General features: G+C 30.8%; 4 protein-coding genes across 14 annotated transcripts; 3 read left to right on the top strand and 1 right to left on the bottom strand.

The window, feature by feature from the left end:
* The first annotated feature begins 5,661 nt into the window (after nt 1-5,661).
* On the top strand, nt 5,662-9,645 carry LOC127262882 (common plant regulatory factor 1-like). Of its 8 annotated transcripts, none has more exons than XM_051291790.1 (12): nt 5,662-5,795; nt 6,495-6,590; nt 6,811-6,855; nt 6,973-7,068; nt 7,161-7,241; nt 7,316-7,476; nt 7,561-7,609; nt 7,688-7,736; nt 7,821-8,023; nt 8,559-8,636; nt 8,793-8,918; nt 8,997-9,645. In XM_051291790.1, exons 2-12 carry the CDS (start codon nt 6,531-6,533, stop codon nt 9,240-9,242), a joined length of 1,194 nt encoding a protein of 397 aa, XP_051147747.1. In that variant the 5' UTR covers nt 5,662-5,795; nt 6,495-6,530; the 3' UTR covers nt 9,243-9,645. The 8 variants fall into 8 exon arrangements, with proteins under 8 accessions (XP_051147747.1, XP_051147725.1, XP_051147740.1 ...); XM_051291768.1 differs by having other exon boundaries at nt 7,307-7,476; XM_051291783.1 differs by having other exon boundaries at nt 6,808-6,855.
* Nucleotides 9,646-13,927: 4,282 nt separating this feature from the next.
* On the top strand, nt 13,928-17,623 carry LOC127260347 (putative glucose-6-phosphate 1-epimerase). 4 transcript variants are annotated; one of them, XM_051288077.1, is made up of 9 exons: nt 13,928-14,134; nt 14,828-15,035; nt 15,191-15,265; nt 15,383-15,439; nt 15,802-15,965; nt 16,071-16,205; nt 16,290-16,392; nt 17,040-17,139; nt 17,223-17,623. In XM_051288077.1, exons 2-9 carry the CDS (start codon nt 14,925-14,927, stop codon nt 17,411-17,413), a joined length of 936 nt encoding a protein of 311 aa, XP_051144034.1. In that variant the 5' UTR covers nt 13,928-14,134; nt 14,828-14,924; the 3' UTR covers nt 17,414-17,623. The 4 variants fall into 4 exon arrangements, with proteins under 4 accessions (XP_051144034.1, XP_051144025.1, XP_051144041.1 ...); XM_051288068.1 differs by lacking the exon at nt 13,928-14,134 and adding an exon at nt 14,146-14,290; XM_051288084.1 differs by lacking the exon at nt 13,928-14,134 and adding an exon at nt 14,284-14,394.
* An 833-nt stretch (nt 17,624-18,456) lies between these two features.
* Nucleotides 18,457-21,438, top strand: LOC127263003 (ubiquitin-conjugating enzyme E2 28-like). The gene is made up of 5 exons (XM_051291910.1): nt 18,457-18,623; nt 18,746-18,831; nt 20,154-20,281; nt 20,684-20,788; nt 21,065-21,438. Exons 2-5 carry the CDS (start codon nt 18,762-18,764, stop codon nt 21,206-21,208), a joined length of 447 nt encoding a protein of 148 aa, XP_051147867.1. The 5' UTR covers nt 18,457-18,623; nt 18,746-18,761; the 3' UTR covers nt 21,209-21,438.
* A 1,467-nt stretch (nt 21,439-22,905) lies between these two features.
* LOC127262336 (pathogenesis-related genes transcriptional activator PTI6-like) lies at nt 22,906-23,966 on the bottom strand. Its single transcript, XM_051290990.1, has one exon. The coding sequence runs from the start codon at nt 23,865-23,867 to the stop codon at nt 23,097-23,099; it is 771 nt and encodes a 256-aa protein (XP_051146947.1). The 5' UTR covers nt 23,868-23,966; the 3' UTR covers nt 22,906-23,096.
* Between the last annotated feature and the right edge of the window lie 1,833 nt (nt 23,967-25,799).

Raw genomic sequence — 25,799 nt, 5'->3', positions numbered from 1 at the left:
CCAGGCACGCTAATAAACTGTGCCGTGCCCGGGCTTATGAACATTGGGCCATGCCTAGCCCAGTCCGGATTATTAAAATGAATATATATGTATATATATTAACTATTGAAACAATAAAAAAATTAAGCTATGACTTAATGGTACAGTCATACCCATATTTCGTAGTTTTAGGTATAAAACTTTTAAAAAATATATAAAATGGACCGGCCATGCCGGGCCTAACTTTTCAGGTCTTGTTATAAATCAAGCCAGGCCGAGCTTTAATAAACGGTTAGTAGTGTTTGAATATATAGGTGGGAGATTGCCAACGAGCCGTCTCATATAAAGAGCCATCTCATACAACATGTTTCTACGATTTTTCACATAAAGTAGGGCTTCCAAATATATAAGCGAGAGATTGGCTTCTCCAAAGCCCGTGGCCTTCCGGAGTCGTCCTCGGAACTTCTCCATACACCACCAACTAAATGCTATATGATTCTTTTGACAGTTTATTTTTTTGTCTGATGAATTGAATAGTATTATTTTTTTTTATTTAAAATTAAAATCAAACACAACCTAAATGTTTGATTTTTTATTTTTTTTTTCTTTCGTAATCTTGTTATTTGAATAGTATTATATTTTATTTAAAAATGTGCCAACTAAATAGTAATAATAATAATATGAAATTAAAACCAAACCAATTTTGATTCTTGGTACTTTTTATTATTTCAATTACTTTTACAATTGTATATATAATTTAAAAATGTATTTTTTTAAAAAAATAAATGATTAAATAAATAGGAGGAGGGGGTAAGGTGTCTGAGTTGACAGTTCGACCTCATATTTTCAGCCATAATCTGTTTCATATGTGCAAGCTCTTATCATGTATGATAAATTGATGACATATATCTTAGTGCAAATACGCGTTTTGCATAATTTTCTCATATTGTATGATATACTCAGATTTGTTGCATAAAGAAACGGCTAGTATAGGCCTCAGCACGAGCGAAACTTAAGCGCCGGCCATATCAACTTTCGGGTAGGTTCCAACAAAGGGGTGGGAGACAAGGGGGTTACCCCTTGCTCCTATGTGGTTATGTTTTTGTTTTTTTTTTATGTTTTCTTTTATCTTTTTCCTTTCAAGTTATATTTTTTTCAATTTATTTTTCTAGTTTGTATTTGTGTTTTCTAAACTCTAGTAGTTTTTTATTTTAGAGAATAATTGTTGAAAATGAAAATTCAAATAATATGTTGAAAATTTAGAAAAAGAAATCATATTTCATAAATCTCATATGTAATTCCTCTCGTACTATGATTTTTTAAGAAATCTAGAAACAAATCTAACTTAAAAGAGATAATATCATACTCCGATCCGTCCCAAACACTCTGCAATATTTTATTTTTTGTTTGTTCCAAACTTACTGCAACATTTTCAAATATAGAAATAATTAATAATATTTATATATATATACTTCACTTTATCCCATCACATCACTCAAATAAAAAAACCAATAATCATTTCTCTCTCCAATCACATCACTTAATATCAAAATTATCTCAAATTACCATACTTAATACTCCCCACCTAAATTTCTGTGCTAAATACAAATGTTGCACAGTATTTGGGACGGAGGGAGTACAATATTGAATTAGTTGAATCCTAACCGACAGATACTAACATTTATATGTACTTTGAATTGTGGTAATGTGTAATAGTAATTTTGTGCATTGGTTGCCCTTATTGATTGTTTTATTGATCATGCATGAGCTAATATTTGCATGTAGTTCTAATTGCATAAATGTATAGTTTTGTTATGATACATTAATTGTGTAGACTTATATTAATGTCTAGAATTATGAAATCAGTAAAAACTTAAATCGAATATCAACATACACACTAACTTACTTTACAAATTTACTATTGTGACACGACCATTACACGTTTGACGTCAATCAAAACAACATACTAAAAGATCAGTGCAACAAACAACAACATTGCATTAACCAGAAAAATATAGGAATAATAAAAGCCGACTAATTTCACAATACAAAGACTACAAAAACAAAATAGCACAAGCCCACCTCGAACCTCCATATCATCGATTAGAATCCAAACCGGACTTTCAAAATAAAACCACATAAATCACAAAACACATTCCGACAATGATCTTCAACAATTTTCTATATATTTTATCTATTTCAAGATTTCAGAGTCCTCGTTTCTTTTATAAAAAATTTAAACTGGGCTTTTGCACATTAACACATTGACAGATCTTATCAGGAAAAATATCCACATCCACCTTATCCACCTCTCTAATGATGCAATAAAAAAGATAATTAATTACTCACTCCGTCTCAATTCAAAGTATTTTTTTTTTATCATTTTTGTTTGTCTCATTTCAAAGAATTCATTTCCTATTTGAGAAAAAGTAATTATATATTAATACTAACATACCGTTAACTTTTATTTAAATTACAAATATACCATTACACATACAATTATTTTTTACATAAAATCAAAAAGCAAAAATATTCAAAATTTCTACACACTTCCACTAACTAATATAATACTTCATCCGTCCCATAACTAGATATCCATTTGTTTTTACACGTAGTTTTAGAAATATTAGTATTATATTGGAATGTAGTAGAAATAAAGTAGAAATGACTAAAATAACATTATGAGTATGTGTGATATAAAGCTAATGACATTTGTGTAATATATTGTAAGTTGTAAGGGTATTTGTAAGATTAAGTAGATATGACAGTTACTTAAAAAAAAAAAAAAATGAATACTTTGTTATGAGATGAATTAAAATGGAAAAATAAATACTCAGGACGGAGAGAGTAATATTATTTCTTAACCTATTATAAAACCTCAAAGGACTCATTTGATTTGAGACAGATGGAGTTCCAAATTATCATAAATGAAAAAATATTTAAATTCTTACATGTAATTAGCTAAAAAATTAAATTTTCATCCAAAATTTTCATTCATCAACAATGTTCTGGCGACGCTCCTTTGTCCACACAAACACTTACTCAAGCCGGTCATTGTTAAACAATTTTTTATACATAATTCAGTTCACCTGTAATCCTAAGATAATAAAGAAGTCATTTCCTAATAAAATATTTTGGGGGGCACAAACGTAATTTCACGAAATCAGAATTGCTGGATGACGATAGGGGAAGGGATTAGTGTGAAATGGAATTTAATCACGGCGGTACGGGGGGTGGGTCAGAGAAAGGCAAAGTGTTAATACCGGTAATCCTAGGGGCAATATGGTAATTTCAAAGAGAAATATAAAAATCTAATCTGAGTGGTCCGGACTCCAAAGGCACCATAAAATCCGATTAATTTTGCCGATTTTAAACAAAGCATTAAATTAATCCCCACAAGAAAGAACACGTCAGCCACATGGCTGGTGGTAGCATTAGTTGGCTAACAACACCACGCGTAGATCTATTCTCCCGCCAACACGTGGACGGCTGAGATGAGCTGGAATAAATATTACTCCACCCCATCGCGAATGTTTCCACCAACTGCCAGCTCACTCACAATTTTCCAAATTTCGCAACTAATGCCTATTCAGATTATTATTATCATTATTTTATCTAAAAAATATACTATCTATCAGTGACATTAATATTTAAATACTATTAATTTTTATATTATAATATTTATAAAAAAAATTACAAAAATATTTTTATTAATATCTTAAAATATTAATAAAAAGATTATACAAATATATTTTTTTTTAATATTAAGTATAATAACATAAAAAATAAATATGACTCTTACAGATGAACGGATAGAGTATATAAATAAATTTCAGTCTTTAAAATCAATTAATTTAAGTGGCTGACTCTTTAATGTAAATTTTACCATCTAACAATACAACATACAAGTATAAACAATACAATAAAAACACAATATCTAACTGACCTCCTAATTAGTTATTTATGTCTTCTTTAAAAGTATCTATTTTTTATAAAAATAAAATTAATTAAATATTAATAAATATTTTTTAACTTTTATATAAATTATAAAATATACATAAAATACAAATAACAAAATAATTTTCAAAATCCTCTTATATACTTTTATTCATTAATAAAATATTTTTATTCTTTAATTTAATATAAAACCTAAAAAGTACGCTTCAGATTGGACATACTATACATTATGTAGAGATAAATAATACTCCCTCCATCCCGTATGTCATATTCACGTTGTCGTTCCTGTCCGTTCCACGTACCCATGTCATTTTCTTTTTTTGAAAAATAATTATACATTTTAATCTTATTTTAAACTTTTTAATTTTAATTAAACTAATTAGTTATTTTAATCTTAATTTATAACTATTTATATTATAGGATAATTATTTTTAATAATACATTCTTAATTATATATTAATTACATTCCTCATAAAATATCGTATCTCCAGTATAAGAAACACGGTATATGGGATGGAGATAGTAACATGTTATATAAGAAAATAACATAATATATAAACACAAATAATTAATAAATTATATTAATATAATATAAATAGAACAACATTATATACGACATAATCTCATACAATATACTCTCTCAGTCCCAATACAATAATTTTGTTTACCATTTTTGCCCGTTTCAAAATAATAGTCTCATTTTCATAAATAATCATATCACTATAAAACTACCCTTATTTTTTCATTATTATTACACAATTGTCACTACTTTTTACACTAATACATTCACAATGGCAAAAATTTTTTTTATCTGTATATTTTATCCGCTACTAATATAATATCAATATTTCTTAAATCTGATGTCAAATACAACAAAAACTATAATTTTGGAATAAGAGAGTATAATATAAGACCGACAATATAAATTATACAATATTACTGTAATACAAAGACGATATGAATAGCATATGCCATAATATTAGATGATATATCTTATAATTAATTTAAAAAATATATATCAATACATCATATTTATATACTCTCCCAGTTCCACTTCAAATGAATTATTTAGAGTTTTATAATAAATTAAAAAATAATAATATTTTATTAGTGAGCAACAGTATATAAGATATTTTGATAATTTTACTTTTTGACTTTAGATATAAAATAATTATATTTATAATAATATATTTGTAATTTATGTAAAAATTAAAGGTATTATAATATTACTTTTATTAAAATGAATAAATAAATGATAAAAAAGTTAAATTGAGTTGCAACATATAAGAAGTATATTTTTAACACATTATGTACAGATTAATTTTGTATTACATATAACTTTATTAGTATTATATATTATAATATAAATATAATAATATTTATGTAATGTATTATAAATTAAAGAATATTTATAAAAAATATATACTTTACTAATAAATAAATAAATTATTAATAAATTAAAAGAATATTATTTAAATAATTTTTTTCCCTTGACCTAATATCCAAATTATTCAATTTAATATTATCCGTTTAAATTTTCGTATCGAAAATCAACTATTTCACTGTGGATAGAAATGAGGGATTATTAAAAATTCTGCGTTCACATTGTGGTGAGTGAGTGTGACATGGGGACTGCAAACGACTAATGTTGATATGGAGACACGTGTTGGATGACGTGGACGGCTGTCTGGGAGCAGCTCCTCTCCTCTTTCTTCATTCTTTTCTCTCCTCATTCTTTCTCTCCAAAGGCTTCAAAAATATAGAGAGAGAAAGAGAGAAGGCAAGAAATGCGAGCAGTGTAGAATTATGAACTAGCTTTGAAACCCCCAATTTGTTTTCGCGAGCTTTAATTTTTTGCGGTATGTTCTAATTTTCGAGTTTTATTCCATTTGTTGTTCCTTTGCTGATCGGTTGTTATTAATTACTTTCACCGTTTTGCACTTTAATTCGCTCCTGGTTGTCGATTGTTTCTGAAATTAGGGTTTCAGTTTTAATTTTTGGGAATTGTTAAATCTGCTGCACGAGCGGCTTCTGTTGGAGTTAATTTTTCAGTTTTTTAGGTTAAGAGATGAGAAATTTGACCCTATGCCTTTTCTTCCCCCAATTTCTGATTTGCTCTGTTCTGGTGATGAAATTATTTAAGTAGATTTACGTGAAGATAACTTATGCAGTTTTGTTCAGTATATGAAATTACGAAAGGTTAATGGTTGTCAGTTTTGTGGAGTTTTTGTTGCTTGTGAAGGAAGATGTATTAGTCAATTCATACTAAACTGTGTATGTATTTAAATCTAAATGATCTTGCCTAACTGGAAAGATCAAAACAGTTCCTGTGAATTTGTCGTTTTCTTTTGTCAATTTATTAGCCTGGAATTCTGTTATGCGACAAGTTTAATGAATGTTTCCATTTGAAATACTGAGAAGAACATGATTGGATTCCCGATTTCTTGCAATGGCCATCTACCATCGCAGTGGCTATGTTGTAATAGTGTTTGGTTGTTTGAAATTTGCATAATAGCTTGGCAGAACTTTGAGGTTTTGCATTTCTTTGTTGTCATTAGCTGAAGAAGATTGAACAGTTTTCTTGAACACATATCATGGGCAACAGCGAAGATGGAAAAGCTTCGAGTACTGAGAAAGTGTCTTCACCTATGGCAGTGAGTGTAAGAATTGTGGCTTGATATGAATATTTGATCCCAAAGAGCTTATGTGGAGTTTTGTAGGAACTGCTTTTGTTGTGCTTACGACACAAAATTCCGTATAAATCCAATACCGGGCTCGATTTCTTTCTTTTTTTCATTTGTTTATTACCTAAATATCGCATAGTGTGGATATATCATATATGACATACTGCATATGCATTTATGACTTTAGCAGGATCAGAACAACGTCCACGTGTACCCCGACTGGGCGGCAATGCAGGTGAGCTACGTGGGAGCGAACCTAGGAAACAATCCTAGGTTGTAGGAACGAAATCTATTTATTGGTTAATTTCTCAGACTGATTTAAAAGTTTGTGCGGATTGTTATTATTCTTCAGGCTTTCTATGGTCCCCGAATGGCTGTCCCGCCTTATATGAACTCAGCCGTCGCTTCTCCTCACACGCCTCTCCCGTACATGTGGGGTCCGCCACAGGTACTGTCCTAACCGTTTAACTTAACTAACAAATTTCGGAAATATACGCTGTTGAGAGCAGTTTTATAACACAAATGTTTTGGCCCTTTTAGTCGATGATGACGCCATATGGGACGCCGTATGCCGCATTCTATCCTCACGGAGGCGTTTATGCTCATCCCGGCATCCCTCTTGTAAGATTTCTGTAGCTTAATGTCAAATTTATATCGATTTTTTTGCTGAAATAATTGTGGGTTAGGTCATGCAGGCTGGTACACCTTTAAGTGTCGACGCGACGGCGAAGTCACCAGGCAACACTGATGGAGGTTTTGTGAAGAAGTTGAAAGAATTTGACGGGCTTGCAATGTCGATTGGGAATGGAAATGCCGAAAGTGCCGAAGGTGAAGCCGAACATAGACAATCTGACAGGTTTTAAAGACATCTTATCTTTTGCTATTTATGTGTTCCTTATTGTGATTGGCGTTAAAGACGAGATCTTGTTGCTATAAACAGTGAGGCGACCGAAGGTTCCAGCGATGGAAGTAATAGAGTTACTACAGTGGTGAGACTACTTGTTCAACTGTTCGATGGCGTTTTAAACACAGCGTGAGATGTATTAATCTGATCGCGTTTTTTACAGGCTGCTGATGACCTTAAGAAGAGGAAGATAAAACGATCTCTGAGCAGAGGTTGTCTTCATCGATCATAACTTGTTAATTGTTTTTTCACAACTTATGTTTCCTTCATTCTCATATTGTTCGTCTCTTGCTTAGGTGATAGCAAAGGTCGAAAAGAAGGCAGCTTAGTGCCAGTGGTGGGAGGCGAGGGAGGATCTGAGAAGATAATCGATGCTATTCCTCTGAAAATGATGGAGAACACTAACACTGCATTGGAACTGAAGGATCATTCCCTCAGTCTGAAGTCAAGCCCGAGTAATGGTCCGCAGCAATCGTTGCCCAATGAACCTTGGCTGCCGGTGATTTCATCTTTTTACCTTTTTATCATTGGCGGGATTAGGGGTGAGCATTGGTCGGTTCAAGCCGAAAAAATCGAATTTTTTTTGGTTCGGACTGTTTGGTTAATCGGTTCAGTTTGGTGCAAAATCGAATTTATAAATTTCGATTTCGATTTGGTTATGATTTTCAAGTTTTAATTTTGGTTAACAGAAAAAATCGAACTTTTAAAATTGATAAAAAATTATGTATTAATAAATAATATATATTATAATTTTGAGTATTTGTATTTGATTGTATATGTAAAATATATATTAATAAATAAAAGTTCAATTTCTTTGGTTTTAAACTGAACTGAATTAGTTTAGTTCGGTTTATTTGATTTTGAAAAAAATTTATAAACCGAAAACCAATCAAAATAGAAAGTTAAGTTCGGTTTGAATTGAACCGACCGAATGCAAATCCCTAGGCCGGATTGGAATTTTTTACATATGCAAAGGGTTTATTATAGGACACCTAACGTATATTTTTTGTTTGTGTTCTGACATGTGTACACAGGATGAAAGAGAGCTGAAACGGGAGAGGCGGAAACAGTCCAATAGGGAATCTGCAAGAAGATCTCGCCTTCGGAAGCAGGTGTGTTATTTTTAACGATATCTTGATGTTGAATTACTAATTTTTGAGCTATTGAGTCCGCATTGTTCGTTTATTGAAATTTTGGTTTAGATTTAATCCCTTTTTAGCCGATTTTTTTTATTATTATTATTATTCTCAATGCAATTATTGGCACAGGCCGAAACCGAGGAGCTAGCTGGCAAAGTGCAGGCACTAACTGCCGAGAACTTGTCTCTCACAGCGGAAATAAACAAACTAATGGAAAGCTCGAAGAAACTGAAGCTCCAAAATGTTGCACTAACGGTATATATATACATATATATATATATACACTCTTGACTCGATATTCCTTCAATCTGAATGTAAGCAATATATATCCAGGAAAAGCTGAGAGCTGCGCAGGTCGGGCAAATGGCTGATATGAATTCTCAGAATGCTACCAACGATGATGATCCGAGCCTAAAGCCCATCGGAACAGCGAACCTATTGGCGAGAGTTAACAACAATGATTCGGGCGACAGGAAAACCGACGAAAGCGATACATACAGTGGAAATAATCGCCCGGGAGCTAAGCTTCATCAGCTTCTTGATGCTAACCCGAGAGCTGACACCGTAGCGGCGAGCTGAGGTAATTTTGGCGTAATTACAAGTCCAAGATTGCTTTTTTCTAACAATAGCAATGGAGTGAAGAGAGTATTGTGTGTCTTAATTAATTAAATGAAAAAGGGTAAGGTATGGTGAGATGAGAGTAAGCTAATTTAAAGAGGTATTGTTGTTGTTGTTGTATTTATGTTGTCCCGGCGGAACCTGGAATCTATTTTAATGTTCAGATTGATGCTGGGGAAGAAGATAGCAAGAAATAATTGTGGGAAATTTAGACTTAGAGGGTGTGAAATTGTTGTAAACTGTCGTCGGACATCCTCATTCTGATGGCTGATTTGAAGAGAGAGAGAGGACATTTGGATGTAATAATGTGTAAGGAGTTGTGTATGTCTGTTTAAAACCATAAATAGGAAGGAATTTGACATAATTGGAGTGGATGTGATCGATGCCGAATGGTTGTTTGGGCGTATAGGAACATTAGACGGTCTTGCTCCCGATTAAAACTGTTTTTAGTGTGTTTTTGGTAAATTTTCGATCGAGTTTTATAGGTTGCATACTGGGCCTTGTAGCTTTAGGGATTTGAATGCATTATCACGAGTTTATTTCTATGTTATCAGACTATTTTTTACCGGACAAAAATGTAGGTAAGACATTCTTAAATATCTACTAATTTGAGGTCTAGGCTATTAAGTTCGATTCGAGGTTTACCTTAAGCGTACTCGAAGAATAGTTATTGTGGATTTCACCGTTATAAAAAAAAATGAAAATTTATTTTGAGACACCATATATTTAAATTTGTCCAAATCGTACAATTTTCTTCATTTCTTTTCGAAAAGATAACTTAGAAATACGTAAAAGCAAAATTATTACTAGGATTCAAATCTTTAGCATAAGAAAGGTATCCAAAATTAGAAATATGATAGGAGGCACACTAAACCAAAATTCATAGGGTTTTGTAAATTTTTGGTGGAAATATATAAGATTAATCAAATAAACATTATTTGTTTCAACTGTTTGGTAATCTCTCTTGCAACATTTTAAAAATATTCTTCAAAATGAAAAAGATTTCATCTTGATTAATGCCATCAAGAATATGTCTTTAAAATTTAGAGATTTTCAAGTCATAACTATTTTCGTTATGAGTAAACAAAAGAAATAGTTGAAGAAATACATAAATAATACAAGGAAAAAAATACATATATATATATATATAATTATACAAATACTAAAAAGGAAAAAATATTATACTCCTTCCTTCCGTCTACATGTTGCCGCTTCTGTCTGTCTCATATACTATGTCACTTTTATTTTTTAAAAAATGATTACACACTTTAATCTCATTTTAAATTTTTTAATTTATTTTTTTTTTAAATTTTAATTAAACTAATTAGTTATCTTAATCTTAATTTATAATTATTTATATTATAGAATAATTATTTTCACTGATACATTATTAACTATCTACTAATTACACCCTTCCTAAAATACCATATTTACAGTGTAGCAGACACTGTGTGTGGGACGGACGAGGGAATACATAACAAACAATTCATCTTCTATTCACATTCAATCTAAAACAATTCAAACAATTAAGGGTCTGTTTCTTTTGATGGATTCGGAAAAATTTTGGTTTAAATTTGACATGAAAACAAGGTATGATGGGATGTTTTGTGAGGAAAAAAAATTATTTTTTTCGAAAAACGTACGAAAAAAAATCCTAAATATCTTATAATGCAGATCAATTCAATTTATATTTAAAATATCATATAAATAGAAAATGACCGTTCTACCCTTATAAAAATTGCATAAGTAAAAAATAAAATTAATCATACAAATTTAATAAATGAACGTGTGACTATGTGACTTGTGAGGCGTTTCTTTATGTATTTCCATAAAGTTGATTGTTATTCTATATATTCTCAATGGGTCTATTTAATTACATTTATTTATTTAATATTCTACTTCTTTTGTATTCAAATACTCCTCGTTACGTCCCAATTTATTTTGAAAAATATATATATATATTTTTTAAATAGACATTTAAAATAACAATAATTAATTAATTAATAATAATAAATTATAATTTTATTTTATGTAAGTGATATTGTTAGTAACATAAAACAAAATTAATTATATCTCAATAAAAAATATATAATATGATATAGTTTTATAGAAAATAAAATTTTATATAAGATAAAATTTTTATTTATTTATGATTAATATAAACTAATTTTATAAATTATAGAGAGTTTTAAATTTAGGTAAAAATATTTATTTATTAAAAAATAATATAAATAAAATAATTTTAATTAAATCGTATATGATGTATGATGTTATATAAAATTGATTGAATTGATTAAATTTGTTAAATATATTTTAAATTAGTAAATTTCATCATATAGTTTGTCTAGTGAGACTTATCTTGACAACTATTATATTCAGTTGAAATTTATTCAAAATGCAATTAAAGAGAAGCAACTCCACTATATATACTCACTCCGTCCGCCTTTAAGGGTCACATTTACCTTTTGCATAATTTTACTCAACATTAACAATATTCTTATATTTGTATAATTATTTTTTGTATAAATATCATTCTATTAGTATTACAATACATTGATGAAAATATTTTTGTAATTTTTTTTAATTTACAGTACGTTATGATATAATAATTAATATTCAACCTAAAAATATTTTCACTAATAGTTCTTTCATAGTTTAATGATGAGAGGGATTTGTATTGTCCCTGTCAACATCACCTGCCTTTATAGAGTAAACTGTTTTTTTAGTCCCGTAACTGGACCCCCTTATCACTTTAGTCCTGTAAGTGGAGCATGTCGCAAACTAGTCCCATAAGTGAAAGATTTTCGATGTTCTAGTCCTCCGGCGCCGGAGATGCCTGCGTGGCTCGCCTGAGGTGACGTGTCTGCCAGGTGTCGCTGACCTAGCGGACACGTGGATTTTTTTTAATTTTTTAAATTTTTTTAAAAACTTATTTTTCATTTTTTTTGTATTTTTTTGTATTTTGTCTAATTAAAAAAAATTAAAAAATAAAAAAAAATTAAAAAAAAAATAAATCCACGTGTCCGCCAGGTGTCGCTGACCTGGCGGACACGTCACCTCCGGCGAGCCACGTGGGCGTCTCCGCCGGAGGACTAAAACAACGAAAATTTTTCACTTATAGAACTAGTTTGCGACAGACTCCACCTACGGAACTAAAATAATAAAGGGGTCCAATTACGAGACTAAAAAAGCAGTTTACCGTTAATTGAGTTTGGTTTGTAGTTATTTATTGTTTATATTTATATTTTTTAACTAGTATTTTTTTTAAAAAAAAAATTTTGCTTTTCTCATTTTTTATATATAAAATAAGTGTTGTTTTTGCTTTTATTTTATTTTTGATAAAGTAAAAAAATGAAGAAAAAAAAATAACTTTATGAAACAACAAGCAAATTGAAATAAAATTTTAGATTTAGTGTAGATTAAAGTTTTCAAAGTTTTAAAAATAACAAAACTTTGAGTATAAGGTGTACTATTACGTCATTCAAATTTGTATTCAAATATTTTTTGAATACACATAAAAGCTTGGTAGCTAGCAAGGCTTATAATCTTAATAAAAATAAGGAATAATTGTTAATTTTTATTATTTATAGTAAAAAATTAAAAATTAATCTTTTTTTATTAAAAAATAAAATAAAACAAAAAGAAAAAAATGAATATTATTTTAGACAGCAAATGAAGGAATGTTTCATTAAAAAAAAAAGTATAATTTGATATATACTCTCTCCGTAACATATCTATCTATCAATATATTTTTTTTCATGGAGTTTTAGAAATATTAGTATTATATTAGGATATAGTAGAAATAAAAGTAAAAAGAATAAACTACCTTTATTAGTGTAGTATGATACACAATTAATGACATTTGTGTAATATACTGTAAATTAGAAGGTATTTGTAATGTTATGTAGATAATACAGTTATAAAAAAAGAAATGAATATTTTGTTACGAGACAGAATAAAATGCAAAAATGAATATATTGTTAAGATACACATGAAGTATATGTTTTTAAAAGTTACTACTCCCTGATTTCACGGGGCAAGTATTTTTAAAAAAAGTAGGTAAAAATAGAAATATTTCATCCGTCCCATGAAAAAAAAGTTTAATTTTTCATTTTCGTTCATTTTAAAGCAAGTGTACCATTTCCTAAATTAGAAATTGTAGTACCTATTTAACATAATAAATACCTTTCAAACTTACAATATATTACACAAATGTCACGACCTTTATATTACACAATACTAATAAATGTATTTTCGTCTTTTTATTACAACGCAATATAATACTAATATTAAAAAATTTATGTGCAAAAAACAAACGTTGCTCCTTATATAGTAAAAACAAAAAAAATAAAAAATAAAAAATAATATTTTTTACTTTAAAAAAAAAAATTAGATAAAAATACAAAAAATAAATAAAAAAATTTAAATAACAAACAAAGTACTATCTATCAATTTAAAAAAAAAATAAAAAATAAAAATAGCTATAGTAATTTGATTTTCAATTTAAGCAAATGTGTTTTTTTATGGTTACATTTGGTGCTGTCTATCCATATTTGTTATTTTCAAAAAAATTTCCCTCCCTTTTTAACTCAAACCGAGGCCCGAGGCTTGTAGTTCTTGTATCGATCCATTGCAGAGGTGCCCATAATTGAAGGATTTTGTCATTTTCCCTATTTGTATCCAATCCGCTGCAGATTTGCTCTCATGTTCAGTGGAATTGCAGGTTTCTACCCCCCATATTTTGATTACTTTGTGCTTCGGTAAAATTCGGCCATGGCGGAAACCGGCGCATTTTAGCATACATACGCAGTTCGGCATACTTTATTCTATTTCGGCATTCTTCCCCCACACGGGTACGGAGAAGAACAATCAATATTAAATTCCCCCAATTTCCCTTTTCGAATTTCTCAATTTTGGTTGGGTACACTTCACATGAATGTTTTGAATATTATATTCAACGCACCCCATGTTACCACATTTCCTGCATCTCAGCAGCAGCAGCAGCAAAGGTTCCGTTACTCCTTCGTTGTTTCCTCTGAATCTTCGAATCCAGATTTTTATATTAATGCTTAATTAATTTACTCTAATTTTGCTTCAGACTTCATCTCACGCGGTGCGCATTTAATTAATTTTTCGATTTCCGATAATTGTTGTTTATCCTTTTTGTATATATCGTTATTTGCGTGTTCCGTTTTTGTGAGTGACCTTCTTGAATCGCGATGCCCTAATGCGAACGATTTGTCTGCTTTATTTGAAGTTTGTTACACTTGAGGGAATCTTCATTTCTATCGATTGATTGTTTATGCAGAGGGATTTAGTTTCGATTGGGGATTAGGTTTTTCACTTCACTTTATAGTCATTGTGTTCTAATTTGGGGTACGATTCAGATTTAATCAGAATGTGCTTTTTGCATTGAATTTCTCAATTTGTTGGATGAAAATTCTATGCATTGAATTGAATTGAATTGAATTGCCTCTGTTATCTGCAATTGAGGAATTCTGTGAATGTGTTGAAGTTGGTTGTAAATTAATTTCATTGGTTGGCAGATATTTCACAAGAAATGTGTTGGGGATACATAGCCATACCTGAATTTGTTTCGAGGAATTAATCGAATCCGAGGAGGCTAACATCAGTTTATCAGCAATGGGGCATTCAGCAGCAGTTTGGGATCACCGAGCTTCGATTGAAATGACAAAGGATTGGAACGGGATAGATCAAGTTGTTCTTCGTAGCCCTCGAGGAGCATCAGCTCGAGTAAGATCTAAGAATCAATGGATGTTGATTGAATGCATATCATATCTTCAGTTTCAAAGCTTTCTTATGTTATCAGAAGCCTCCCATTGTTGCATTGATTAGATTTCTTCGAGTTTCTTGAAACTTCTTGTTGTTATGAACTTTGAAATTTTCAGATCAGTCTGCACGGAGGACAAGTTGTTTCGTGGAGGAACGATAGAGGCGAAGAACTTCTGTTCACCACTAGTAAGGTGTGGTTCCAATCACTCAATCCTATTAATTACTACAGAATTGTTTCAGTTGTTTATCGATGATAATATTTGATTTGGTAATGAAATGTTCGACGCTGATTTCACAAACTTCTGCAGGCTATCTTCAAGTCTCCGAAAGCAATGCGAGGAGGGATCTCTGTTTGTTTTCCGCAGGTAATTTTTTTGTCTTTCTACCTCTCAATGCCTATATATCTGTCGATTATCGAGTTAAAAATTGGCTCGTTACAATGAGATAAGTAGTGAAGTTAGAAGTTAGAACTATGGTATGCTAAGCCTGTTTAGCTATGTAAGTTTAAGAAACTAAGGCCCCATTTGGTATAATCGATTTGGATTTGAGAATTTATTTTAAATGAATGATTGAATTACTTCGGATTTCAAATATTTCATAATCCGCAGCGTTTGCCAAGTAGAACTAATGAATTTAATCAATTCATTTGAAGTACCATTAATCCAAATCCCTCCAACCAAACGGAGCCTAACAATGGCCAACTATGATATCTTGACGATTTCTGCAGTGTGGAAGCTGTGGTGTTCTTGAGCAGCATGGATTTGCAAGGAACAAGATTTGGTCGATCGAAGATGATCCTCCCCCACTAAATCAAAAAGATTCTGTCGGCAAATCCTTCATAGACTTACTTCTGAAACCAGCCGAAGAAGATCTCAAGTTCTGGCCACATGGGTAAATTCTCGAGCCATTGTTTTGCCAAAATGAATATAGCTATTGGCAACGTGCATGTTTGTCTGAAAGTAACCGAACTCTTTTCTTGTTGTGTTCTTGCATCAGGTTTGAGTTTCGTCTTCGAGTCTCCCTGGCATCGGATGGGAACTTGACATTGGTGTCGCGCATCAGGAATGTGAACGGGAAGCCTTTCAGCTTCTCGTTCGCTTACCACACACACTTATCAGTTTCGGACATCAGGTAAATCATGAAAATTCAGACAAAAGGAACCATAATTTACTCACCAATAGTTACATGTGTATCATGTTGTGAATTATGCCACAGTGAAGTTAGGATTGAAGGTCTCGAAACTCTCGATTATCTGGACAACCTCTGCCAAAGGGAACGGTTTACCGAACAAGGCGACGCCATAACATTTGAGTCTGAGGTAAGACAATCTTCCTTCATGCTCTCGACGTAGACAAAATTATTTATAACTTACTTGTTGTTTGAAAACTCTGCACCATTTTTCCAAATGACATACAAACTACATCAGGCTTTCTCTGTTATAGAAAATATTGAACAGAATTAGATCCGGCAAAAATAGGCACGACCTGAAAATCTGATTACGAAAAGAATAGTTGCTTGGGCCTAAAAAAATAAGCTCTAAACTTTTCGGATCGTGCCCAGGTCATCAAGGTCGAGCCGTGACTGGGCTCATCACGGTTTTTAAAATTTATATTTAATATTTAAAATTGTTATATATATATATATTAAGTAATGAAATAAAAACAAATATCAATGCATAGGTTGATGGTAAAATTGTTGGTTAAGTTTGTAGTTGGTAAGGGATTCGAGTTCTTGGGCCTAGCTTTACAGGCCCAGATGGAAAATGGGCAGTGCTCAATCCAGTACAATTCAGATTCAGGCTGAACCGGTCGGTCCGGTCCGAATTGACACTCTTGCCCAAAATTCAAACTAGAAAAATAGTGCAAACTTTTCAAATTACAAGTGAATTATGAACAATTTTACCATCAAAACATATTACAACTTTGGATTTCTTTTCGAATGTATATCTACTTCCATTGTTGTCAGATCGACCGTGTTTACCTAAGCTCTAGCCAATGTGTTGCCGTCCTCGATCACGAAAGGAAGCGAACATATGTGATGAGGAAGCGAGGACTACCCGATGTTGGTAAGTGAAGAATACATCGAAATTGTTATTAATTCAGCTCGTTTCGAACTAAAAGTTTGGCTGTATATGATCGATGCGCGCAGTGGTGTGGAATCCATGGGAGAAAAAGTCGAAAGCGATGGCGGATTTTGGGGACGACGAGTACAAGCAGATGCTGTGCATAGGCGCGGCGGCAGCGGAGAAGAGCTTGACTCTGAAGGCCGGGGAGGAGTGGATGGGGCGGATCGAGCTCGCGGCAGTCCCGTCGACTTTCTGCAGTGATGATCTTGATTGATTGATGGTAGCTTTAAACTCAACTCAACTCAAGCCTGTGGTTTTTTTTCGAGATGGCTGGCTGATGTTGTTTGTTGGATTTTCGATATTTCCTTGCAATTTCATTCTCTCGTACTATTAAGAGATGAAAGTGGAAGTAAGAAAATTCAAATGTTTGTTATTATTATTATTGTCTTTTTATATAGTAAATTAGTGCAGAAGTTTGACATAATTTTTTACTTAGGAAACAAAATGAGAATAATTTTTATGATAAATTTAAAAATAATTAAATATAAATTTGCATGATAAAAGAATATTATTTTTTATTTTATGGAGTATTTGTTTTGTAGAAGTGTGAGCTCAAATTTTGGGTATAAATTTTTATTGAATAAAAACCATTTGAACATTAGAGGATATACAATAGTCATATTTGATGTCAAAATTATTTTACTTTGTATTAATAAAAATATTATGTCTAGATTTTTTATTTGTAAAAAAAAATAAAATAAAATTGTCATCTAATAATTTTTTATTATATTATTTTTATGAATATTATTAAAAAATAATAATTTAACATAAAATATTATTTTCTCTATTTAACTTTTAAAAACTAATTCATCGAAAAACAAATAAATAATAAAAACAAAAAGGAATCAGACATTATCAGTCAGTTCACTCAAGTGTTTTTAAATGAATAGATATATCTTATATTAATATTAATGCATATGTATATATTTATATATTAATATATATGTATATATTTATATTTTTTTAATAATATTTACGAACAATTCAACTAACCGTATATTAAATAAATATATTTGCGATGACACTTTTCAAAAGAGGTAAAAAGAAAGTTATTCGTTATATTTGAAAAATTTTAACAAATCTTTATTGTTTTGCCAATTTTTTTTTTTTTTTTTTTATTATTATTAAAAATATCAATTTATTATTTTACTATTTAAATCCAAATGTAAAATTCAAAATTCGAAACAAATAGACCATTAAAAATCCAATTCATACGGTTGGTGCCGTTCAACATCCATTATAAATAAATATATGTATAATTCTAGAGAGTGGGTTTCTTCCTATTCCGCATTACCATAAAGGAGGAAGGAAATGCTATTTTAAGTTGCTCTGTATTCTCCCCAAAGCCTATATCGTAGCGTATCGTCAACCACCAGCGGCGGCGGCGCAACACCACCAAACCAATCGACGAAACCACCCCTCAGGTACAGGTCTTTCTTTACTACGCTCGTTTTCTTCCTTTTCTTCACATTTTCCATGATTCCTTATTTAAAACTTGGTTAATTTCTCGGTCGTTTCATCGTTATCCTTTGAATTCATTCAACAGATCTGATTTCGTCTCGATGGCTTCGAAGCGGATCTTGAAGGAGCTGAAGGATTTGCAGAAGGATCCTCCTACTTCCTGCAGCGCTGGTATTTATAAATTCGTAGATTGTTACTTTGGTGTGTTGCTTGAACTTTATCGCGGTTGATCTGCGAATCCTGATGTCTTTTGTGTCTATAGCAGAACGTGGTTTTCCATGGGGATTGAATGATTGTGTTTTTGGTGGTTTTTAACCAAATAAGGGAAAGAAACTGTTCTTTGAATGTGTGGGTCCGAATCTGATGATTACTGTAAGAGAGAACATTGACATATACCTAAGGATAACTCGTATGCGGAAATGATTTTGTCCTTCTGATATGACTTGCTTTTAATTGACTTATCGATTATTTTATTGCTTAAAATCCTTCTTGATGATAGGAACAGATTTATGTGGCGGTGTTTTACGTTTTGTTAGTGTTCATTTGCATGCTTTGATACTTTTACTATTGATGTTGTGAGCTATAAGAATTTAATTAGGCATGTTGATTTTGGTGTTGATTTAAAGCTAAGAAGCAACTCATTCATTGTTCTTGTTTAGATTTGGGGATTATTGATAGATCTGTACTTGTATTGAGCTAATTTATGCATTCTGAGAATTTTCAAAATAGAAAATTGTACCCTATGTTATATATTGGTGTAAACTGCGACAAACTTGCTACGATATCTTTAATTTGCAGTTCTGAGGTTGAAGAAATATACATTGAACATCCTCTTTGTTTGTAGTGATTCTCTTTGTGCGAGTAGTTTCTTTGTCCAAGCTTGATTATATTCATGGAATTTAGAAGTTACTTTAGTGAAGGTATTGCAATGTTGGTTGCAGTTTTGTAAGTATGTGAAAAGTGTTTGTTTTGGTAAGTGATGAATAATGTAGAAGATTAGGTGGTATGTATACGTGATCTCTTTTGTCGTATGTTCTGTATTGCAATAATGCATTGAATGAAGATGATAGTTCTTACGGTGAATGCACACGTGTCTCTATTTGTTTCTGGTGTAGGTAAATTATTAAAATTAAACAAAAGAATCCTTTTATTTTATTTGTTTTTTAAAGTTGTATGTTTGGTGAAGGTTATTTGTAGGTGCAGTAATGCGACATAGCTAATAATATGTGAAAGTGGTTAAAAGTGAAAAATCTGTGAGCACGATATTGCTCAACTTGTTTTTCAAGCTCCCTCTTGCTTTAGCTCGTATTTCCTGACCTTACTTTCCAATGTTCTAATTTCTGAATCTGCCAAATATTTCCATGGAAGTTCTTTTTTTTCTGTGATGCTGACAATCTTGGGTTGGACTTTTGTTGTTCTCCAAATAATTGTGATTTTTTTCTTTGATTGTTGCATAATAGAATGATGTTTGCTTCTTGTTGTTAACACAACAGGACCTGTTGGTGAGGACATGTTTCACTGGCAAGCTACTATAATGGGTCCGCAGGACAGCCCTTACTCCGGCGGGGTTTTTTTGGTTACGATTCATTTCCCTCCGGATTACCCCTTCAAGCCTCCAAAGGTGAAATTTTCACACATTAGCTAAGTATTTCCAGATCTTACATTTTTAACACTTTGTCTAGCTTTCAGTGAAATTTTCTGTTACGATGAAGTTGTCCATTAGTTTATGTGATTTTTATGCCATTTATCCTCTCAATAATTATAGTATAAAGCTTCTGTATTTGAAGTCTGAATATGTTATAAAATACACATTTGATAACTATTTCAGTCGATTTCATTACATACTCTTGTTTTTTTTTTTTTTAGTTGGAGGTGATATGAAAGGTAGGTATTGAAGATTATTTACAAGTTCGAGTCGGTTATCTAAGAGGCTTTTTTCCTACTTTGACTTTTGTGATTGTTTTAGATGTATAAGAATGTTTAACCTCTTTTTTTTTTTTTTTTGTATTTTATGATTTTTTAGGTGGCATTCCGGACCAAGGTTTTCCACCCTAACATCAATAGCAACGGCAGCATTTGCCTTGACATCTTGAAGGAGCAATGGAGCCCAGCCCTAACAATTTCCAAGGTTCTTTTTCTATCCTTTATAGTCTTTCCAAGGTTATGCTTTCTTGCCCTCTTGCTGATCTCGCTTGATTGTATTTACATAAAATTAAATTGCCTCTCTTCGTTTTATTGGTGTACTATTTTAGGCAAATGTATGATTATGAATATGGAAAAGAAGTGGTTCGATAACAGAATGTATTTGAATGGTTTAAGACAAATTTGTATGTATGTATCATCACATATTATATATTGTTGTTTTATTACAATGTGTATGACCTTAAATTGCATTTTCTTTTAGGTGTTGCTGTCGATCTGCTCACTTCTTACAGATCCGAATCCTGATGATCCCCTGGTGCCCGAAATTGCTCATATGTATAAGACGGACAGGACCAAGTATGAGCAAACTGCTCGGAGCTGGACTCAGAAATACGCAATGGGATAAACAACCCGGGTAATCCTACTGCTTATCTTGATGCATGTATAAAACTGTGTTGTCTGTGTTGTTCGTTCTAAAACATGAATATGTCAGAAAACTGATTCGGTTCGATATATTTTCTTTTTTCTTTTTTCTTTTTGGTTTAAGGAATTCATGATGTTTGCTTCATCCAATATGAACTTTGAATTGATTGTTGAATTTGTAATGGAATGGTAAAAAAGGATTGTTGTGTTTCATCTCCTGCATAGTTTGCCATGATGACATTTATGCCCTGTTTGGAAGTCTTCTGTGTGCAAGTTAGATATGTTTACAAGTTTTTTCATTTGTTATTTTAAATAAATGTGTGAAATGAAGAAATAAAAATAGAAATGTTTTTATTTGTTTGAATAGATAAATGATTTTTATTTCTAAATATTGATTTTTTTGTTGTACTATCTAATTTATGATTTCTTAGAAAAATTATATTATTCCGATTTTATAAAATATAGTATCTAATTTTTATTCATATATTTAATTTTTACAATTTTTTTTTCACTCATTAAAAATAATTTTTTTATCTGATTTATCATTTTCTATTGACTGATTCATCCAGATCGTTGTATGTGTTGAAAATAATTCTCATTCTCTATGAATTTATTTATTTTTTTCAAATTTATTCTTTACTTATTTATCTATAATTTTATTATCTTTATTTTGGAAGGATATGAAAATAAAGTTGAAAATATATGCTGATATATTCTTTACAACAAAATATATGTTTTATTATTATTATTATTGTTTTTTTTAAGTGAAAATAGTGATTACATATAATGATTTGGTTATTTTTATTTTTTATGAATGTATTTTTTTATGTTAGGTATATATCTAATTAATTATCATATATGGGTGTGTTTGTTTGAAAGATTTTGGTGGATTTCTACTATTCATTCTATTTTTTCCCCCAAAAAACATCAAATCAAATACTTATTTTTCATTTTTTATATTATACTAAAAATCAATTTTACATCGCATCAAATCCTATTTATATCACATCATACAACTATTCAAATTCAAAATTTTTACTATTCAAATTCCAATTCAAAATCCAAACCCCCAAACAAACACACCCATATAAGATGAATCAACTTACTCTAATTTTAGAAAACTCACCGCAAAGCCCATAATATAATTTATGAAACTAATAAATTCAACATTTCTAAATTTTATTTTATTTTAAAGTTCAAGAAGTTAAATAATCATTCAAAAAATACCCAAACTATAATCTCAACTATCACATTACATATAACTCGGTAAAATAGAGAGATTTTATTAGATTAAGTACATAATATTAAAAACCTATAGTACTTTATACCATATTTGATTTTGTAATTTTCATATTTTGGTTTGATGAGATTTTAATGTTGCTCATTTGTTATATTAATCTAATTTAAATTTTAATATTTATATATTGTCAATACAATCTATAACTACAAATAATATATATTGTGTTAAATACAAAAAATATAATTATGCTATGTAAATAAACTAGTATTTGTGATTTGTTGTATTTGACTACTATATATGTATAAATTATGCTGAATTCAAATGTGTTAACCGAATATAATACAAAAATAATATAATTTATAATTGAATTCTACATAAATATTGCATTCACACAATATAATTATATATTTTATTCAGCATAATATTGCTCTGTTAAATAAACAATTATAATGAATCTATATCTTATATATTGTGAATAAAAAAAATCGAACATGGTGCTTATTGTTCCCATTGATACATATACAGACATATTTTAAATTAATAGAGGCAACAAATATATATACACTTAACCGATAGAAATTAATAATAATAATAATAATAATAATACTAATATACTAAATTACCTATTCTTCTATGGCACCAAGAAATCATCAACATCCCAAGCAAACGGTACGAGATCATCTTTCAAATCGACGGCTACGATTTCATCATCTTCAACTGGGGGCGCACTGATCGGGTCGCAGTAATCCAACGGCGATGGCGCCCTAAAGTCAAAATAGTCGTTCAAGAAACACTCATCCAACGGCAGGCAATCGTCCACGTACAATCCACCCTCATCTCCCACCGTCCCTTTTGCCGCTTCATTTCCCCTCAAAACAGAGGTCGGCGACGGGAGGCGGTTCTCGCACACCTCCTCCTCCGCCGTCGCCGCCGTCTCCTCCTCCGTCGCCGTCTCCAGCGGCGGCTTTTTAAAATTAGTCATAGCGTCGGCGCCGCGGAGTCGAATCGCAGCTCTATCGTACACCATCGCCGCCTCCTCCGCCGTGTCGTACGTCCCCAACCACACTCTCTCCCGCCGCGCCGGATCGCGAATCTCCGCTGCCCATTTTCCCCACGGCCGCCGCCGTACGCCTCGAAATCTCTTCTCCTTCCTCCTCGTAAGACTTCCATCGCTCTCCTCCATTATTCGAATCTCGTTCACGTGCTTCCGGACGCGGCGGAGCTCGCCGCAGTCGTCGCCGGAGGAGTCGGTGGCGTCGCCGTCGGTTACAGTTATCCTCACCAAACGCGGCGAACTGGAGAGAACCGCACCGTGCGGTAACCGGAGAGGAGAGGAAGTTACTTTTTCTGTAGTAGTTTTATGTTCTGAATATTTAATCCGCTTCGTATTTCCAAACTCCATTTTCAAAAAAGTGTATCACAACAGTGTGGGAGTAGGTGTAATTGCACATAACTGCAGAAAAGCGACAGTAGAGAGGTAGAAGAAGAGTAACGAATGCTAAGGAATGAAGGAGCAGGGCAATAGCTATTCTATATATAGCAATAGCAGAACGACACCGTATCAAACTAAATTAAATATGTTTGACCATGCTCTCGATTTTATAATAATTAAAAAGTTACCACTATTAAATAATTAATTAGGTTTTTATTTTTATTTTTTTTAAAAAAATAAGGCGGATTTTTCGATTGTAAACTTGTTGCAAATGATTGATTGTTGTTATTTTGATTAAATATAATCAGTATAGTGTTGAAAAGACAATGAGTGTGATTCTTTCATGAATTTGAGAAAATTTTACTTTTATATTTGATATTAAAATAATATATAATGAAATATTTTATGAAAAAAAAAAAAAAAATACTAAATTCAAATAATAAAAATTTAGAATTTTAGATAAAGAAAACGGATCCTTAATATATCAAAAAATATATGTTTATATAATATAAATATTAGTTCAATACAAGAAATATAAAAATTAATCTCATCACACAAATTAATTAACACAATACATATAGCCCTCCGTCTACTAATAATCTTTTTATTTATTTTTCGAACGCGAATTTAAATACTTCATCCGTCCCACGTTGGATGTCTCGGTCTATGTAGACATGAGAATTTATGATAAATATAATTAATAGATAATTAAGAATGTATTAGTAAAAATAATTATCTTATAATATAAATAAGATTAAAATAACTACTTACTTTAATTAAAATTTAAAAATTAATATAATTAAGATTAAGATAATTAATTACTTTAATTAAAATTAAAAAATTAAATTAAAAAGTTCAAAATGAGACGTATAGAAACGGCAATGTGGACATGGTATGTAGGACGGACATAATATATTAGTATTTTATTAAAGTACAGTACAATATGTATGTAAAGACAATTTTGCTTAATTTTTTTTGTGTAAAAGTAATTATGTAATATAAAATATGAGTATTTTTTTTTACTTGGTGACGCGGGAACCTACAGCTGCTACCCGAAAGTGCCCACTGGATAAACCCCCGGCCGAATCTAATACCTTGCAAAACCAGGCCCGAACCTAGTATTTTTGTTTTTATGTCTAATGTAATTTTACTAAAAAAAAGAAACGAGAAATGACTGACTAAATTAGAAAAATAAAAGATTTTAAACGGACGGAAGAGTATTTAAATAAAATTGATAGTACATACTAATATTCTATACAATATGTGATGTTTGTTATATTTTTGTACGTTGTCTATAGTATTTTAATGTGATAATTAGGTAGTTAGTATCATACTAATATATTAATGAGATTATAATCCATATATTATTGAGTGATATTTAGTATAAAATTATTTAGAATAAATTAATATCATCTAATTAAGTATAATTATTTATTTTTATTACTACTTCATCCGTCCATTTTCTATTGTCCTAAAAAGTATATTTACACAGTTTTTGTTAGGAATAAACAAATTTGCCCTTAATCTATGGTAGAGATTAAAAGTAATAAATGAATGAAAGGTAAAAATATAAAATTAGTGTTTAAAAGAAAAAATAGGACAATAGTTGTTGGACGTCCCAAATAGAAAAGTAGGACATTAGTTTGTAGACGGAGGGAGTATATTATTACGAAGATCTTTAATCATTTTGGGACTTTAATCCACTATAATAAGCAAATGATTAGATTGGATACGATAAATTAAATTTGATACTTTACATGTAATATATATATATATATATATATATTCTTTATAGCTTTATTCATCATTTTAGTAACTTTTATCTTTAATTTTATTTGGCATGTTTTAAATTTGTAAAGTATTTCTAATTATAGCAATCGGATGTTGATTGCGCTATGAATT

This window comes from Andrographis paniculata, unplaced genomic scaffold (genome assembly GCF_009805555.1).
Source record: "Andrographis paniculata isolate CXL003 unplaced genomic scaffold, ASM980555v1 Contig15END, whole genome shotgun sequence".
In the NCBI taxonomy this organism is placed as follows: domain Eukaryota; kingdom Viridiplantae; phylum Streptophyta; class Magnoliopsida; order Lamiales; family Acanthaceae; genus Andrographis; species Andrographis paniculata.
Note: the sequence above shows the minus strand (reverse complement) of the source record. Positions and strands in the feature narration are given on the sequence as shown.

What these genes read in the sequence shown, in the direction of transcription:
- LOC127262882 (XM_051291739.1), top strand. Translation starts at nt 6,531, where the DNA reads ATGGGCAACAGCGAAGATGGAAAAGCTTCGAGTACTGAGAAAGTGTCT. An exon ending in ACATGTGGGGTCCGCCACAG is followed by an intron (nt 7,069 to 7,160) that starts GTACTGTCCTAA and finishes TGGCCCTTTTAG; the next exon opens with TCGATGATGACGCCATATGG. An exon ending in GATCTCGCCTTCGGAAGCAG is followed by an intron (nt 8,637 to 8,792) that starts GTGTGTTATTTT and finishes TTATTGGCACAG; the next exon opens with GCCGAAACCGAGGAGCTAGC.
- LOC127260347 (XM_051288077.1), top strand. Translation starts at nt 14,925, where the DNA reads ATGGGGCATTCAGCAGCAGTTTGGGATCACCGAGCTTCGATTGAAATG. An exon ending in TTCTGTTCACCACTAGTAAG is followed by an intron (nt 15,266 to 15,382) that starts GTGTGGTTCCAA and finishes AAACTTCTGCAG; the next exon opens with GCTATCTTCAAGTCTCCGAA. An exon ending in CCATAACATTTGAGTCTGAG is followed by an intron (nt 16,393 to 17,039) that starts GTAAGACAATCT and finishes CATTGTTGTCAG; the next exon opens with ATCGACCGTGTTTACCTAAG.
- LOC127263003 (XM_051291910.1), top strand. Translation starts at nt 18,762, where the DNA reads ATGGCTTCGAAGCGGATCTTGAAGGAGCTGAAGGATTTGCAGAAGGAT. An exon ending in TCCTACTTCCTGCAGCGCTG is followed by an intron (nt 18,832 to 20,153) that starts GTATTTATAAAT and finishes TTAACACAACAG; the next exon opens with GACCTGTTGGTGAGGACATG. An exon ending in CAGCCCTAACAATTTCCAAG is followed by an intron (nt 20,789 to 21,064) that starts GTTCTTTTTCTA and finishes ATTTTCTTTTAG; the next exon opens with GTGTTGCTGTCGATCTGCTC.
- LOC127262336 (XM_051290990.1), bottom strand. Translation starts at nt 23,867, where the DNA reads ATGGAGTTTGGAAATACGAAGCGGATTAAATATTCAGAACATAAAACT.